Source organism: Triturus cristatus, chromosome 12 (genome assembly GCF_964204655.1).
Source record: "Triturus cristatus chromosome 12, aTriCri1.1, whole genome shotgun sequence".
NCBI lineage: Eukaryota > Metazoa > Chordata > Amphibia > Caudata > Salamandridae > Triturus > Triturus cristatus.
The window spans coordinates 70,865,583-70,883,101 of NC_140595.1; the positions used below are offsets into that span (position 1 = coordinate 70,865,583).

The 17,519-nt window shown below is 44.1% G+C and overlaps 1 protein-coding gene across 5 annotated transcripts in view; it reads right to left on the reverse strand.

Annotated features, from left to right (window-relative positions):
* The window catches only part of TMPRSS9 (transmembrane serine protease 9), a 154,907-nt gene that overhangs the window by 31,237 nt on the left and 106,151 nt on the right, over window positions 1-17,519 (reverse strand). For all 5 annotated transcript variants that reach the window (XM_085639794.1, XM_085639792.1, XM_085639791.1 and 2 more), the window contains 3 exons: window positions 16,278-16,549; window positions 11,070-11,206; window positions 10,297-10,711 (listed from right to left, as the gene is read on the reverse strand). In XM_085639794.1, the coding sequence (XP_085495920.1) occupies window positions 10,297-10,711; window positions 11,070-11,206; window positions 16,278-16,549 (824 nt within the window). The remainder of the gene's footprint in view (window positions 1-10,296; window positions 10,712-11,069; window positions 11,207-16,277; window positions 16,550-17,519) is intronic.

Here is a 17,519-nt window from a genome sequence, read left to right on the forward strand (position 1 = left end):
ACATGATCGGGATGGGATGGGGGCGGCGGGATGAGAGTGCCCACCGGACCGGGTATGAGGTATTGACACTGGGGCTCATTCCTGATGATGCCACCTTTCGGCCAGGCTTAGGGTCTCTTGACTGTTGTGTCTTGTTTCCCCTCCGTTGGAGGTGGTGCTGTGTCTCGAGGGGGTTCTCTTTCCTCCTCTAGGGGGTCTTTGTAGTTTAGTTTACACAGGGGCGACAGGCACACTGCAAGTTGGGGGGGCTGTTTGGGCTCATGCAGGGGTGCAGGGAGGGGGGAGTTTTATTTGGGATGTTGGGTTGGGGTTGGGTATTGTTTATTTGTACCACAAGGCAGAAGTATTGTTGTGCTATCGCTAAAGTGCTCTCTGGGGGGAGATTGATCGGTTTTGGCTATGATGGGGGGTAGGGGACTGAGCCTTTTGTCCTGGAATGTCAATGGACTGGGGGACAGGATAAAACGGGGAGTGGTCCTGCAGTTCTTAAAACGAATTTCACCCGATATAGTATTTCTGCAGGAAACACACCTCATTGGAAACTCCTTTCGTGCCATGAACAGACGGGGCTATCGCCTTGCAGCCCACTCGGGCTTCACATCTGGGAGGGGTGTGGGCATTATGGTTAAAACCTCGCTCCCGTTGGAGGTTGATGAGGTGCTCCATGATGATAGGGGACGATATACGGCTCTGGTGGGTAGATTGGAGGGTAAAGTGATTGTTTTGGTTTCTGTTTATGTCCCGCCAGGGTTGCAGACAACTACTTTTGCTGATTTGGGGCGCCTTCTTCTTGGCCTGCCGGAGGGGATTCTAGTGGTTGGGGGGGATTTTAACGCTGTAATTTCCGGAACTGAGGATCGTCACCCTCCCAGGGATCTCCCCCGTGCCCAAGCTTGGTTATCTGGCCTCTTGGATACCCTGGGGCTGGTGGATTGTTGGCGGCTGAAACACCCTACGCAGATACAATACACCTTTCATTCCGGGGCTCATGGTAGTCTTTCGAGGCTTGATTATGTTCTGATGCCAGCAGCACAGGCAGGGAGGGTCGGGGAGGTACGACATCTGGCTCGGGGTATTTCAGATCACTCCCCGCTCCTGTTGCACTTCGACATTGTCCCGAGGGGGGAGGGGAGGGTGGTCCCGATTAATTCCTGGTACCTGCGTGACCCCACAATTCGCGCTGATTTGGTTAAATCTCTTGAGCGATATTTTGCAGACAATGTGGGGTCTGTGTCGTCTGCGGTTTCTTTGTGGGAGGCGTTTAAGACGGTACTCCGGGGGGAGGCCCTGTCCCTCATTTCCCATTCCCGGAGGCGCGTGCGGGAGGAGGTGACCCGTATCGAATCTGAGATAACTGAGTTGGAGGGTGATCTGGAGTGTGGGGTAACGGATGACAAACTGCATGCTCTCCGACTCAAACAGGCGGACTACAAGGCCCTAGTCACGGAGGCAGCCAGGGGCCTGAGTAGAGAGCAACAGGGGCGACTGTATGATGTGGGTGATAAGGCTGGTAAATTGATTGCGTGGCTGGATAAAAAGGAGAGAGCGAGTCGAGTTGTCCCGTCGATTGAGAGACTGGATGGTGTGTGTGTCACTGAGCCGGAGGAAATTGTTGATTGTTTCGCTGAGTATTTCCGTGGGGTGTATTCCCCGGTATCTTCCCGCTCGGAAGAGGATTCCCATGACCTGCTTAAAGACATTGCGCTGCCTTCCCTTTCGGAGGAGGATAAATTGTCGTTGGACGCGGCCCCGACATCTGAGGAGATTGCCCTCGCCATACGTTCGGTCGCCTCTGGCAAGGCCATGGGTCCTAATGGCCTTCCCATTGAATTGTACAAATTACGACCGGATACGCTGGCTCCGCATCTCCGTGCTATGTTCCTCGCGGCACGGTCGGCGGGTTCCCTCCCGCTGGACCAGCGTCTTGCTACTATTGTGGTTATTCATAAGGAGGGGAGGCCGCGGGATCGGGTCACGTCTTACAGGCCCATTTCGCTGTTGAATGCGGAGCCGAAAATTCTCGCCAAGGTGCTGGCTAATCGGCTGGTTGGCGTGGTGTGCGATCTGATCCACCAGGACCAGTCCGGCTTTATCCCTCATCGCAACACCGCGCTTAACTTGCGGCGTCTGCACGGGGTGCTCGCGAGGGTCCCGTTCATACGAGAGCCAGCCATTTTGGCGTCCTTGGACGCCACTATGGCGTTCGACACGCTTGAGTGGCCATATATTTGGGCGACGCTGGCTAAGTTTGGGTTTAGCCCGGGATTCATTGGCTGGGTGAAACAGTTGTATTCCGGACCGCTGGCGCAGGTGGCGGTGAATGGTAGAGTATCGGCGCCGTTTGAACTGGGCAGGGGCACGCGGCAGGGTTGCCCGCTGTCGCCGCTCCTTTTTGCGCTTGCCTTGGAGCCCCTGGCGGAGTGGCTGCGGTGGCACCCTTCGATTCGTGGTCTCCGATGGACCCCCGAGTATGAGGATCGCGTATCCCTTTACGCGGACGATATTCTTTTGTACCTTGCTTCCCAGCGCAAATCACTGATTGTGTTAGTGGATGTGTTGCGTTCATTCGGCCGCAACTCCGGCTTAGTTATCAACTGGGCTAAATCCTGTGTGTATGTCCTCTCGGGGGAGGCTCCTATCCTTCCGCGGGGTTGTCCTATCCAGGTTGCTCCGCAGGGATTTAAGTACCTGGGTATCTTTATTACCCTGGACGCTGCGGCCCGATATAAACAGAACTTACTCCCCCCCCCTCCAGCGCCTGAAGGAGGATGTGGCGCGTTGGAGGCGCTTGCCGCTCTCGCCGCTCGGCACTGTTTAAGATGATGTCGTTGCCACGTTTCTTATACGCTTTACAAAACACGATGGACGTCGTCCCGGCGCGCTACTTTCGGGAGGTGGAGGGTCTGCAGCGCCACCTGTTTTGGGATGGGAGGCCGCGTATCGCCCTCGCGAAGCTGACGCTCCCGTGGTATGACGGAGGGGGTCGCCCTCCCGGACATCAAACGGTATTACTGGGCCTCCCAGCTGGCTGCGATAAACCACGGCCTTTATGGGCCCGCCCTTAACCCGGCTTTTGAAATGGACAAACTGTTACTGCCGGGTGGCGACTATAATCGTGCGCTTTACTCTGCATCGCTCGACGCACGTTTGACGGGCCCTACGCGGGTCGCGGTACGGGTGTGGCACGCGGCGAACTTGGCTATGGGGTGGAAGGATCGGTTGACCCGGGCGACGCCACTGTATGCATCTGAGCTGCTTGTGGACCTCGAAAGGCTTTGAGAAGTGGGACATGATAGGCATCAGCAGGGTGGGCGATCTCTGGACGAGGGGGGGGATTCAAAACGTTCGATGTGCTGCAGAAGGAATTCCAGTTGCAGGACAGGGAGTACTTCCGATATGTACAGGTTCGTCACGCGCTGTGTTCTGTATTCCCGGATGTTGCCTCCATCCCGGAGTGCTCCCCTCTGGAAGATAGAGTGCTAGATGGGCATGTACCGGATGGCACTATCTCATTGATTTATAAAAAGCTCATCAACGATCGCTCGGGACTGCTGACTGGCCTTCGTGAGGCATGGGTCGCCGATGGATTGGAGCTGGATGACGAGGACTGGGTGTCTGCGGTGGCCTCCCCCGAAAGAGGTGGCCATACCGGCCCGCCTTCGCTTCGTCCAGCTCAAAATACTCCACAGGGTCTATGTTTCGGGGCCGGGTCTGATGCGTATGGGATATGCCGTGGATGGGCTGTGTAAGTGTGGGTGTGGTTCGTTAGGGACCTTCATCCATATTTTGTGGGAATGCCCGGAGGTGGCGCGATTCTGGCGTGGTGTACATGCGGTGTTGCAAGCGGTCACGCATGTGGCGCTGTTTCCCAAGGCTAGGAGATGTCTGCTAAATGTGTGGGAGCCGACTGATTATACGGTGCCGCAGACGTGGTGGGTGACTCTGGGATATATGGTGGCCAAGCGTGACATAGCACAATTGTGGGGCTCCCAGAGGTCACCAACGGTTTCGGTGTGGAAGGACAACATGGATTGGTGTATGTTTCGGGAGAAGGTAGTGTATGTGGCGAGAGGTAAGCCTGGGAAATGGGTGAAGGTGTGGGGCCCCTGGAACTCCTATCGTGGCGGGATTTGTACCCCGCCGCTGACGCCTGACTTGGCAGTGGCCCAGTCTCCCTAGTCTGCTTGTCACCTTGGTTCTGGGCATTGTGTCTACTTTGTTTCTGTCCCGGCCTGTCCCCCCCCCCCCCTATTCCTGTGGATCGGTAGGGTCCTCTCCAGGGGAGCTCATAATGCTGCTTTGACTTTTGCTGCCTTGTGGATTTGTTTGTGGTTTCTTATAAAAAATGGAACCGCCATTTGGGGGGTCCGGCCGGTGTGGCCGCCAATGCTTCCCTCGACTTCTGGGACCTTTATCACTTGCCGCTTGTGTTTAAGGACTGTATTTTATGCTCTCACTGTTTGCTAGCGGCCGGCCTGAAGGTTGTAGGCCCATCTTTGTATATGTTTTGCATTCTGTAATAAAGGTTTAAAAAAAAAATAAAAAAATAAAAAAAGAATAAGATAGAAGCTTCCACATTACAGAAACAATTCTATACACCTGAAGCTTGCACATTACAAAGATAGCTCAGGGGGTTGCAGCACATGAATAACAAACTGCGACTTCATATTGATTAGACATATTAGATACACTGGGCTAACTATATATTTTTGACTCGATTTCCTCACAGCTGCAAATACCGTGCAGAAAAACACCACGCAGGGTATCAAAGCGATAAAGGAAGCAAATAGCATCTTGCAGCAAGACGTGGAAAGGCTGGAGGTCCACTCAAGGAGAAATAACCTGTTAAATGTGCCTGAGGACTCAGAAGGGTTTCATTATCAAAATCTTAATGGAACATTTCAAGGAGGAGGTTGTTGGAGACCTCGGCCTGGAGAATGAGAGCCAAAGGATTCATAGAGATCCCTTCAGGCATAATAACAGCAGCACGTCCCCTCGGTTGATACTTGTTAACCTTCATACGTATACGCTAAAGGAAAGAATACTTAGTCTAGCCTTGAAAAAGAAGGATATTCAACATGGTTCTTTCACCTATCAGATCTGATGTTGGACGGGCTACGGCCCAGCGACAATGGAAGCAAGATGTCGGAAATTAGATGACTGGGCATTTCGATTCAGTTTAAGTTTCCGGCCACACTGAAATCTATGTGGCAGAACGAGAGGCATGTAATCGGAGGAGGAGTTAATAAGGAAGATCAAGTTAAATCCGTAATATAGCTTGAATTTAGTTTCGTGTTTTCCGATTATCATATACATCAGATTGCCTCCTGCTCTCACTCACCCAGCCCAATAAACAGATGGAGTATCTGTAGTTCAATGTTCTCTGTTAGAGAGTTTCTCTTCTTTCTTTTCTAAACACTTGTTTTTCATACTTTTTTTGGTTTTCTTTCCGCTCTACCATCCTAACGGCGAGAAATATTGCCAATGGTAAACAGTCATGTTTGTCAGGAAGGGAAGACAAAGTTAGGGAGCATGGCGGGGCAATAAAAAAAAAATCCTCAAATCACTGACCACAAATAGGCTTTAGGCTATGCCCAGACATTGATGGATAGAGTGGCTATGGATAAGACAATAAAAATTATATCATGGAATATCAATGAATTGCGGTAAAAGATGAAGTGGATCAAAGTCATCCAATATATTAGGGACAATGGAGCCCAGATAACTATACTACAGGAGACGCATTTGGAGAGTGAAGAGTTTGTTTTCTAGGTCCATGAGGTCATTATGTCAGAACAGCTCGGGGATGGCAATTATCATTAAAAAAACTAATCTGAAACTTTTAGATTATTGGACGATGCATCAGAAAGATGGCTGCTTGCAAATTTGGCAGTTGGAAGGTTAGAGTTTATCTGATGTGGCTACTATGGCCCAAATACAGATGACCCCCCCCAATACTTAAATATTATTGAACAAAAGATTTTGGAAGTCAATCTACCAGCTCCAATTGGAAGCGACTTTAATGTAATCCTGAATGAGGCTTTGGACAGAGGGTCTAAATGAGGAGAATCTAATGAAGAAAATGAGATTAAAAATCATTGACACGAAGAAGGAACTTGGGAAACGTAAAGTCTTCACATATTTTTGTGAGAAGTATGACTCCCACTCTCTTATAAATCTCTTTCTCCTAGATACCTCCTTCGATCAAGCCCAAGCCATGGTCCATCATCTGGCTTCTATTTCAGACCACGGGGCAGTCACCCCATCAGTCTCCTTCCTGTCAGAGGGCAAGTCCTAGGTGGACGCTGAATAGAACTCTTTCAAAAGATCAAGGGATACTTCGCAAGTGATCCATTCAGAACCAATTCTATTTTAAAGAAAGTTTGGGTTCCACTGTGTGGGACGCCTATAATGCAAACATGCCGGGGATTTTAATAAAGGTGGCGGCAACAAACTACTGAAAGGCACGCATAAACAAGAAGAAGTTTCTGCAGGCTTTGGCTCTTAAAACAAGGAAAGTACAAGAAAATGCCCCCTTAATTGACAAATTCCGACCAACTACTCACTGAGCTAGAGCAGGCTCAAAATGAATAGAAGACGCATCTCTAAAAAAAAACTATGGGGACAACTGCGGCAAACTGTTGCCATGGAAAACAAGATCAGACAGTACCGGAAACCATATTGACATAATAGAACAAGCGGGAACAGCAGCAAAGCTCAACACAACTGCAGATATCAAGAAGGAGTTGGCCAGTAATAGGATCTAGTGCCTGACCATGAGAAGATTAAGAGTTGCTCATTGAAAAAGAACTCCCTCAACTCAAAATTCTATATATGACTGCAGAGAACACAGAAGAAGAGATCATTGCCCAAACTAAGGCACTAAAAAGCAGGAAAGTGGCAGGCCCAGATGCAATACCCGCAGAGTTTTATAAATTATTGGCACAAGATGTTGCCCCTAAGTTGAGCTCATTGTCTAATCAATCTATCACCACAGTAACCAGCTTCATGGGCTGAGGCAACAGTTGTAATGATATTAAAACCAGGAAAATAAGTTGCCTTGTGTTACTCTGTGGCATGGAGGCCTGCCCTGGGTGGAGTGTGGGTGTTCACACATATCCACTCATGGATTCTGACACATTCCTACATTTACCAACATTGGCTGACCTGGGAATGCATCAGAATTGTACGCCTCCTCACTAGAGGCGCAACAAAGAGAGATCTTCCTTTCCTCTCATTGTTTCCTCTTTCTAAGTGTGCTGCATCCTTAGAAAGAGTAAAATACCTCTCAGGTTTGTTTTTGTGCAGGAAGGTGCTCCTTCCTGCACAGAAACTATCCTACCGGCAATGCAGGCACCCTTGCAACTTGTCGCAAAGGTGCTTTTGTTGGCGCTAGGCAGCCAAAAGTGCGCCGACACTAGGAAAGGACAGAAATGGCCCATTTGATGGGAAATGTGGTGTATTCCTGCTCTTTCCGATTTGATTAAATCAAATTAAATTAAATTTTCCCCTATCTTTAACGCTGACTTACTCAGTTGCTCTGCTAAATCTAGCCCCTGTGCTTCACCTGTTGCACTTCCATTATCTCTTATTTCTGCTATTTGCCATCGTCTGCGGCATTCTCTGCTTCCCTTCTTCAGACTATACTCTATTCTTTTAATTCGAATAAAGCGACCAAGCGTCTACATCTTATACTTTTTAAACCAGCTGTTCTTAACCTGTGGTCCAGGGACCCCTGGGGTCTGCAAAACATACTCAAGGAGTCCGTGACTGCTCAGAAAATTAAATATGAACCGATGAATACAGTATATTTAAATAAAGAAGGAAAAGTTAATTTTTTTAAATAATCTGTAAATGTCAAGGAATCTTAACTTAAAGGCTAAAAATTAAGGTGGTATCCTTAGAGTGATTCATGGGAGCAGTGCAGGTTTAGGTTTTTCTTATATTTTACTTTTGACGGCGTCATATACTGACAGAGGGACAGCTTGCCCGGGACGGATTTTACGATTCTTGAGTCAACCATGACTTGAGCCTATTGAAGGACAGCATTTATAAAAAACACTTACATAGTTACGGAGCTTTGGACGAATACACAGAAAGTATAATACAAGGTAGAAGGGACAAAAGCAAGACGAAACTGCAAACTACCCGAAAGACAACAGATGAGCCCTGAAGGAGTCCTTAAATAGGACGGAACGTGTTGGCTACTGAGAAGAAAGAAATTATACCTCAAAGAATAAAGGAATATATAAATTACGACAATTGGGTGGAACTGCTTTCTTACTTTTTATTGTGTGACAATCAAAATTTTTCATGTAACAGGTTTAGATTTTTCTTATATTTGTAAACTAGATAAAATATTTCATAATTTGTGTGAGGAATACTTGTATCTGTATTTTTGTGTATTGATTTGCAGTTCAAGTCATCAATATTGCTTAGGTCGTCAGCCCAGTAATGACTCGTTGAGGGTCCCCAGATTCCAGTAATGATTATGTGGGGTCTACAGATGTCAAACGGTTAGGAAGTATTGTTTTAAACTATTGTCCTCTTTCTCCTGTCACTGGAATTATACAGCAATTGAAAACCAAATTATTTAGTAGGGTAGACTAAATTATGAGGATAGAAGAGGAAAATTATTCACCACAATGTGTAACTGTGCAGCACATAGTGAACTAGTGTTCTTTGCTATTTTGACATTTTAATGCACATTAATACTGTCAGGGCAAGTTTTTGGATATGAATACATCAATCAGGAACTGAGAGATGACCAGTTAACCTTTCCAAGTGTCTGACACAGTTCACACCACATACTGCATTTTGTTGTAACTTCCAATTCATTTAAGCCAGAATCAGTTTCTTTGTTGATATTTGCAGCGGAAGATGTTTTTTTTTGTGGAGTTTTATATAGCGCAAACTTGACCCGAAGGTATCGGAGCGCTTTACATGAGCACCAGTTACGTTACAGATGGACACACTCATTTGTGTTAGGCACGGGGAGATTAAGTGATTTGCCCAGAATCACAGAATGTTGAACGTCCATGCCGAGACTCAAACCCGGTTCCCCAGCTCCGAGGTCCACCGCCCTAGCCGTTAGGCCACAGCAAGTGAATAATCCTTAATTATCCAGAAAATGCTCTAGCAGCAGAAATGCCTGATTTCAGTGACACTGCCAATTATATTGTTTTTTCCATTTTCTTTCGAAGCTCTGAGAAAATCATTTCAACTCTCTGTCCAACTAAGGTACCAAGTCTGTCCTTTGCGTGCCACAAGCGCAGTTTTGCGCTGCTCACTCTATGGAAACCGCACTTCTTGTTATTTCTCAAACCCTAGCCTGGCACCTCAGGCTATTACCTTGTATCGCTCTTCTTGTTCTTACCTCATTACATTTACCTTGATCATTATCCTTAATTTTCTCTCTATTTTTTGGTAAATGTCTTGTATGGCACCGTGTTGGGTTTCCTCCAACAACACGGATCCTTCTAATGCAGTGTCTTGCTAGTGCTACATATATACAATGAAATGAAAGACCACACTGCCATAATGGGTATGGCTTAGGTGATGGAACAAAAGAGGAGGAGAGGGGTTGGCCCAACGGCTAGGGTGGTCGACCTCGAATCTGGGGAACTGGGTTTGAGTCTTGGCAATGACGCTGAACATCCTGTGATTCTGGGCAAATCACAATCTCACCGAGCCAAAAAATAAAAATGAATGTGTCCTCATGTAATGCAACTGGTGCTATGTAAAGCGCTCTGATACCCGATTCGGGTCAAGTTCGCGCTATATAAAACTCTGTAAAAAATAAAAGATCCAAATCTTTCCCACATAGAACACAGAAAGTATAACCATTCACTCAATTCTTTCTCATGCAGTTTCAGTTGTGAAGTAACGAGAGTTGGTTCTCACGCCATCTACTTCACACACTAAACACTGCAGTAGGGAAACCACTTACCCTACAAACTAAGTTATCAACATGTAATGGACCAGGAGTGTGATGTATATACTAACCCTCAAACACATGCACAGATCTCGTCAGGTCTACACACAGTCTCGCACCAAGAAATTGCAAAACAATGCACCTTACAAAAAACATGTAAAGTAACAATTCAGGCGCTCTCAGCAGAGAGCATTTGTTGCTTATCGAGTTGCACAAACCAATTTTATTGATTAGCGGTATGACATCTTAGTTAAATAACACCCTAAATATTTCACGGGGGTCGGCGAGGACCATGTACAACATACGTTTTTGGAAAGGTATATATTTTCACAATAAGACATACTTTTTGATGTGTAATTTACCTCTGGGCTGTGTGGGTCGTGCTGGCTCTGTAGTTTGTCGTGTTGGCCTTGTCGTGCGGGTGGTTCTTGTTGTTGTGGTCCTGCTGGTACTCGTAGTGGTGGTGGCTCTGGTTGTTCTCCTTGTTGTTTTCCTAGTGGTGGTGGAGGTAGGCTTGGTGGTGGTGGTTGTAGGAGTGGTGGTGGTGGTCCTACTGGCAATGCTAGTTGGGAGAGAGGTTTTTGGGGTGAGTAAGCTGCCTTCGGTGGCCCTGAGGATGGGGGAGATGGTATCCAGGATCCAGTCTTTGAGTTTGGACACCCTGGAGTACACACCTGGCTTTTTGGCTTGAGCACATCCAATCCCCCAGCTCACGATCCCTGCCAGAACAAACACTCCAGGACTTTCTTCGCATGCCAGGGGGCCACCAGAGTCACCCTAAGGAAGACCAACATGTCAAGTTGTAGAATCCAATCAAACACAAGCAATAGAAAGGCTCAGAGACAGGGATGGGCAGTGATATTCTACGTATCCCTCTGTGGACCACAAAGCAAAGCTTACTACATACCATCTCATAAGAGGTGGAGTTCCATAGGTGGCACCGGAATTATTTTCCTCATCATTTGTTAACCAAAATGTGACTTAAAATATTTAAAGATGATATTGTTTTTTTTACTGGATCCTGGTCACCGTAGTGATACTTTTACTTTCACTCCCTGTTCTGCATCAGTCTGGTGGAGGATTACTGAAAGCATGATTGTGTATCCTTGTTTGTCTTTGAATAGACGCGGATTACCTGGCACGAATCCACTTTCCCATCGATGAAGCCTGCACATATCATCCGATCAGTGATGGAGAAGTTATAGAGAATGTTGCATATTTTCTGGTCAATGATACCGACAGAAGCCTTCTGCAGCACATCGGGCTTGGCCACTGCAGCAAGAACACAAGAACATGATAAATACAATATGTTCCCAAGGTATGTCATCATCTTTCTGAAATAAGACAGACACGCCCCCAGCTGACTTGGCCCGCCCTTTGAACATGGACGCTTTTAGTTTGGATCGACAGCCTGGATATTCCTTGTATAAAGTCCAAGATTTACTAACAGTTTGCACCGGTTTTATGTAACCCAAACCCAACACAAAATGTTATGTTGGGATATATACTACAGTTTCTCGAATTAGCGTAAAGCTGTGCTATAAGCTGCTTTGCGTCAATGAGGCATTCCATGGGTGGTGCTTGGTAGTTCCTAGGCAACCACACGTGGGTTTTTTATGCAAACCCTTCTCTACAAACAATCAATCAAGGATTTGCACCACAATCCTAAACTTCCTTGAGGCAGGCGCAACAAGGAGAAATGGTTTTATTTCACCTCATTTCTCATGCGTGCGCACATACAAAGCAGAAAAAAAGTGTTAAAGGATACTGCGCGTCCAGTAAGAAAAAAAACCTATTCTTTGCAGAATGCTCACTCTTGCAAAATGGCGCAAAGGTGTATGGATTTGCATTGGCACATGGCAGTCAAACGTACGCCAGAGCAGAGAGAAGAAAACAGCACCACATCTTAGTAGATGGTCCGGGTCTCTCCCTTTCACGCAATACAGTAACTTCAGTTGCTTCCCAGCATTTCGTTACTTTTGAGTATGTCTGGGTCAAATTATGTTGTTAAGGAAGTCATCCCATCCCTATTTACAGACAAGTTATTGAAATTCTGGATTTCTTGTGAAATGAACACTAGTCAGATTAATTGCAAGGATATTTCCCTCTCATTTCTGAGCGGTCACGGGTGGTTGTTTGTCAGAATATTGTGCATAAAAATATGGTTCTGCAAAAATGTTGTAGCCAGAGTGTCAGTTACCACAATATCATGATAGTAACGATCAATACTTAAGTACGGATTTACTGTTCTTAACTCTACGTCTAATTTCCTTGTCAAGGTGTGTGTGTATATATATATATATATATATATATATATATATATATTCACTTAAAAAAACCATAGGTTTCACACATGTTATAGTTAGGTGGATATTTCACTCGTAAAAAAACCAATGAAATTCCCCCGTTATAGTTAGTTCAGATAACTATAACTCGCGCGCCCGCAATCCTCTGCTCATGACGTCACATATTACATCACTCATGACATGGTCAGTGGCATCACTCTTGACATCACTGATGACATCATCCTTGTGATAGAGTGGCGGTCGCGCGAGTTATAGTTATCTGAACTAACTATAACGGTGGAATTTCATTGGTTTTTTACGAGTGAAATATCCACCTAACTTTAACATGTGTGAAACCTATGGTTTTTTAAGTGAATTTGCAAGGTTTTTTAAATGCTAATTCCTAACTATAACGTGTGTGAAACCTATGGTTTTTTCAGTGAATTTGTACGTTTTTTTAAATGCTAAGTTATGTATGTATTTTTATTTTTTCATATATTTATTTTTCAATAAACTACGTATAAAAATGTTTTTTTTTAATGGTCTTGCACCGTGCGCGCACGGTGCGCGCACCCCCGCGATTTAAAAAAAAAAAAAATGTACATTTTTTTTCTGCCTTCGGGGTCCTTCAGGGACCCCCTGACAAAGGCTAGGGGGTCAGGAACTCTCTACCCTGCCCCCTTTTCACGTTCGCCACCTTCCTTTTCCACTCTCGCACTGAAAACAAACAAAATGGCGGCCGACACTTCCTGATTTCGACCGATTCGAACGTTGACTAACATGTAACAACCAATCAGAATTACGCTTGCGCACGTTAGGGTGCGCGCACGGTGCGCACATATAGATATGTATGTGCTTTTAAATGCAATTTTCTCAGGAACTACTGAACAGATTGACTCCATATATGCAAAAGGCACATCCCTGACCTGAGGACTACCTCTCTGCCAAATTTCAAGTAATTCTGTTCAGCCGTTCGGGCTGTACCTTCGACTAAAGGTCCTATGGGAAAATGCATGGGGAAAACGCGTTTTGGGACCCCCCTTTTTTCTCGGTCCCCGCTTGACGAATCCCCCCGAGACTTTCAGGGTAGGAGCTGAGCGGAGCGCCCCATTAGTTTTGAAAATTTTGCGAAGATTCGTCAACCGGCGCCAAAGTTATTCAAAATAGAATTTTGAGATTTTCTATGGAAACATGGTCCTAACTATAAACTGACGACCACCAGTAGATATATATATATATATAAATATATAGAGAGAGAGAGGGGGAGGGAAAGGGGGAGAGGGAGGGGGGAGAGAGGGAGAGAGAGATACTGAATCTATGCATACCTTTCCATCTTTGACTTCACAATATTGGGAAAGGAGATGTTCAGACTATAGTGTATTTGTAGGATGATAATTGAAACAATATTTTGGTAGAATACCTTCATGTATATATATTTTTCATGTAGCATACTTGTCTGCATGTTCAGCCTACAACAACACAGATTAATGTGCACATCAAAATTGGGAGATTAAAACAATGTTCTGTATGACAGGTTGGTAGGTGCCAGTTGATGGATAAATGAATGGCTGGGTTGTGGATGGCCAGATGGATGACCGGATAAATGGATGGATAGTTTCTTTGAAACAAACAAGGGGCAAGAACACTATCTAAATACCACCATGTGGTTTACTTGATGTCAGGCGCTGTTTCACATAATAGTATAGGGGCCCAATCATTCTATTTATGACCTCAGTCCAAATAGTCGTACGTGCAACTAATTTTGGCTAACACTACACAAAACACAGACAATCCCGGAGACACATTCTATCCTAGCAAAAATCTACATTTTACATTAGCCAGACATTCAAGAACAGAACACTGACAATTTTCAAAGATAGCTCTCACATGGCCGGGATTAACAAAATAACCCATAAAATCAAAATGATTCTTTGAGGATGTTTCTCCCCTACAATAGACACTTTATAGTGTGGATTCTACACGCAAGATAAAATAACCTTGCCTGCACATGCTTCCCATTTGTCCTATGTGCAATCCATGATGTAATACTTACGGGTCTCATTAGAGTCAAATCACAACACATTAAATACCAGTAAATAACATACTGCCACCTCTTTTAAATATACCATGCCACTTTACCACTGTTTTCAGTCATCACTGCAGGAGCATTTTGAGTGTATTATGTGGCACCACTATGCATCATAGAAGTTTTAAGGTACTGTATATTGCTCTAAATTACTCTATTTATATGCTTTTTCAGCCTTGAGAAAGTTCTAGGCGCACTGCCAAATAGGGCGAAATACGTGCAGATTGAACCTTGTGAAATCATCGACTGAGCCTTGTAAACCCTGGAATCCCCAATGGAAGGTGGGATAAAGGATATGTCTAACGAAACTGGAATTCTGCATGAATTCATCGCTGATATCAAGAATTGTTTTTGTATTCAAAATTACTGTATTTTTTCAAATAACCGTAGTGTTGTCCAGAAAAATATATGAACAGTGTCCAGTTGGCTGATGAGTCCATGTGCAGAATGTGTAGCACTTATTCACCAACTTCAGTTATGTTAAACTTTTTTTTTTACATATAGGTTACTTAATTATTTGAAGATTGTTGCTGGGACACATGTTGGTATTTTCTCTGGGGAGGAAAGGCACTCTGGTGCCATTATTGCATAAAGTACACAACAAAGAAACAAGCTTTAAACAACAAGACACCATATTCAAGATACTACCAAGAAGCCCGCTATCGCTTGACTATGCAGGAGGCAGATCTTTTTTGGATTGTGTGAGACCATGTGCAGTGGTTCTCCCTTAAGGATTGAGATCCATCAAAACAAATATCTTTACAAGCAAAGCTCGGAACACGTGTCTAGATGGACTTTGGAGTCCTCAAGGACCCTGCCGAAGAGCTCTCAGTGGAGTGACTATACCAGTGCATTTAGTTTTGTTCTGTTGTGTAATACAGTCTTAGAATAGTCCTTTTTATTTTACAACATTTGTTAGAGGCTAGATGCTAGTGACATACAACAGAGATCTGATTTTCAACTCTGCACACCTTTTAGATTGAGATATCAGGGAGACGCAGGCTGGCATTCTGGTCAGATATTCAAACTAATATGCAGCCACCTCTAGACTCGAGAGGATTATCTTAAGTTACGTCTCTGTAAGAGGGCTTAGAGAGGAGGAGGATGCCCACTAAATGACCATACCAAACACCATATTTTACAAACTATCCCATAAGGTTATAGCCTCCTGCATGAAGTGAGACTCTTGTGGTGGAACATTACTAAACTCTGATTATAAATATAAAATGTCTATGGGAGACATAAGAAACAAAATACAAGATCATGTGGAAAAATGAGAGTTTATCATGGTTATATGTTCTATTTATGTTTCAAAGGCATTTTCAAAAGGCTGCCAATGGAGGAGAGACTGGGCATCTTTAATAGATAATGAAATATTTTTAACCAATGGATGTATTTCATCTAAGAAGGAAAGAGTTTCATACTTAAATATTGTTTCAGCCTGAATTTGATTTCAGCGATAGAAAAATAAACTTTGAACTACTTGCAAGTTGTCCCAACATGATCTACACTATATTGCGGATTTTAATTATTACAGTCAGTTCAACACTATCAACTATATAAAAGTGTAACTGTGATATTTAAAAGTGTAATTGTGATATGCCATTTGTGCTTTAGGACAATCTACACTTCAAATAATAATTGAAGGGTTAACTTAGAACACTCAAAAAGTGATAAATTGGAAGAAATGTACTAAATAATAATTCAAAGGTTTGCTTACAATGCTCAAAAAGTGATAAACTGGAAGAAATGTTAATGTACTGAACCTTTTGAAGCAGTTATCTTCTAATTATACATTTTAAATTATAAGTATGGCCATGTACTGTTTCTATGTCTTGTAGCCTATTGTATATTAAACAGTAAAGTTATAAAATAGTTATTCAATACATAATATTTGTAAAAAATACTAGAGGAATTGGTTTCCAATTACTTGACCTGCACCACATCATCTTGTTATAAAGGGTTTGCTCACCGTTGCCTTCCTTGACATTGCCCCACCCGGAGATCATACACTTCCACCCGGCAGGCAGCTTCTGGATGTTGGACGGCAGGCACAGTGGTTGGATATACTTGCTGAAGATCAAGGTCTTCTGCAGTTCTAGCACAGCCACATCAAAGTCCAAGGTTGCTGGGTTATAGTACGGATGTTGAATCACTCTCCTAATGCCAGCCTTCACAGTACTCCCATCAGTACCGCTTAAGGACGTTGTGCCAATGTACGCACTGACATACTCCGGCTTTGTACTAAGGATAGAGAAACATTCCATTAATCAAAAATCAACAAAGTTTTACAACTTCTGTATTGCTGCTTTTACACTTATAAAGGATAATTTAACGTTTTTCCTATATTCAGTAACTTTCTCTTCTTGCCTATTCCCTGTAGGCAGCTGATCTTAAATGCTTTGCATGACTCAATAACGATTGAATATTTAAAACAATGTTAACACAAGAATGCGGTGCAAACTCAGACTAGGAAATGCAAAAAGGAAGTTTGCGTCTTGTTGCAAAGTCAAGGCAGTGTTCTATTACTATTATGTAGCAGGACCAGGTAGATGACAAATCCCTCTAAGTGATGTAACTGAGGTCACATCATTAAACAACAAATCCGCCAAGTACTTAATGTTGTGGCTACCCTCTTTAAAAGTGCAATAATTTATAGTTTCCTGGTAGTTACAAAACTTCTTACTTTAAAAAAATAATCCATGACAGACTTTCATGTAATTCTTTAAGGAGCGAGAACTTCTCTATTTGTTCACTTCACATTTTGTTTTCCTTCTATCTGAAGAGTGGTCCAAAGTTTGAGGACATGTTGCCTGTGCAATTCATGCCATAATATTTTCTCAACCCCCTCCTACACATCTCTTCAACTGATGGGTAATGTCCAATATGTAAATATTGTTTAATAATGCACTTTTCTCCAGCTACCCACATGGAGGCAAATTATACATACAATTGGCCCCTCTCATTACTACATTTTAAAAGACGTGGAACAAATTTGTAACTGCCCGTGTTGTATCTCAGGATTTTAGCGCTGGTACTGTGGGGAGATCTGGCTCATTATTTAGGTTGTGCCTGATGTATATAATAAATCTGGCACAACGCAAAGAGATTGACCACGAATATTTGAACGACTCCTGCAAAACCTTGAGAAGAACTGCAAATGCAGGGATTGAAGCCTGCAAGGGACATCAGACCTCCATCACTGCACTTATGA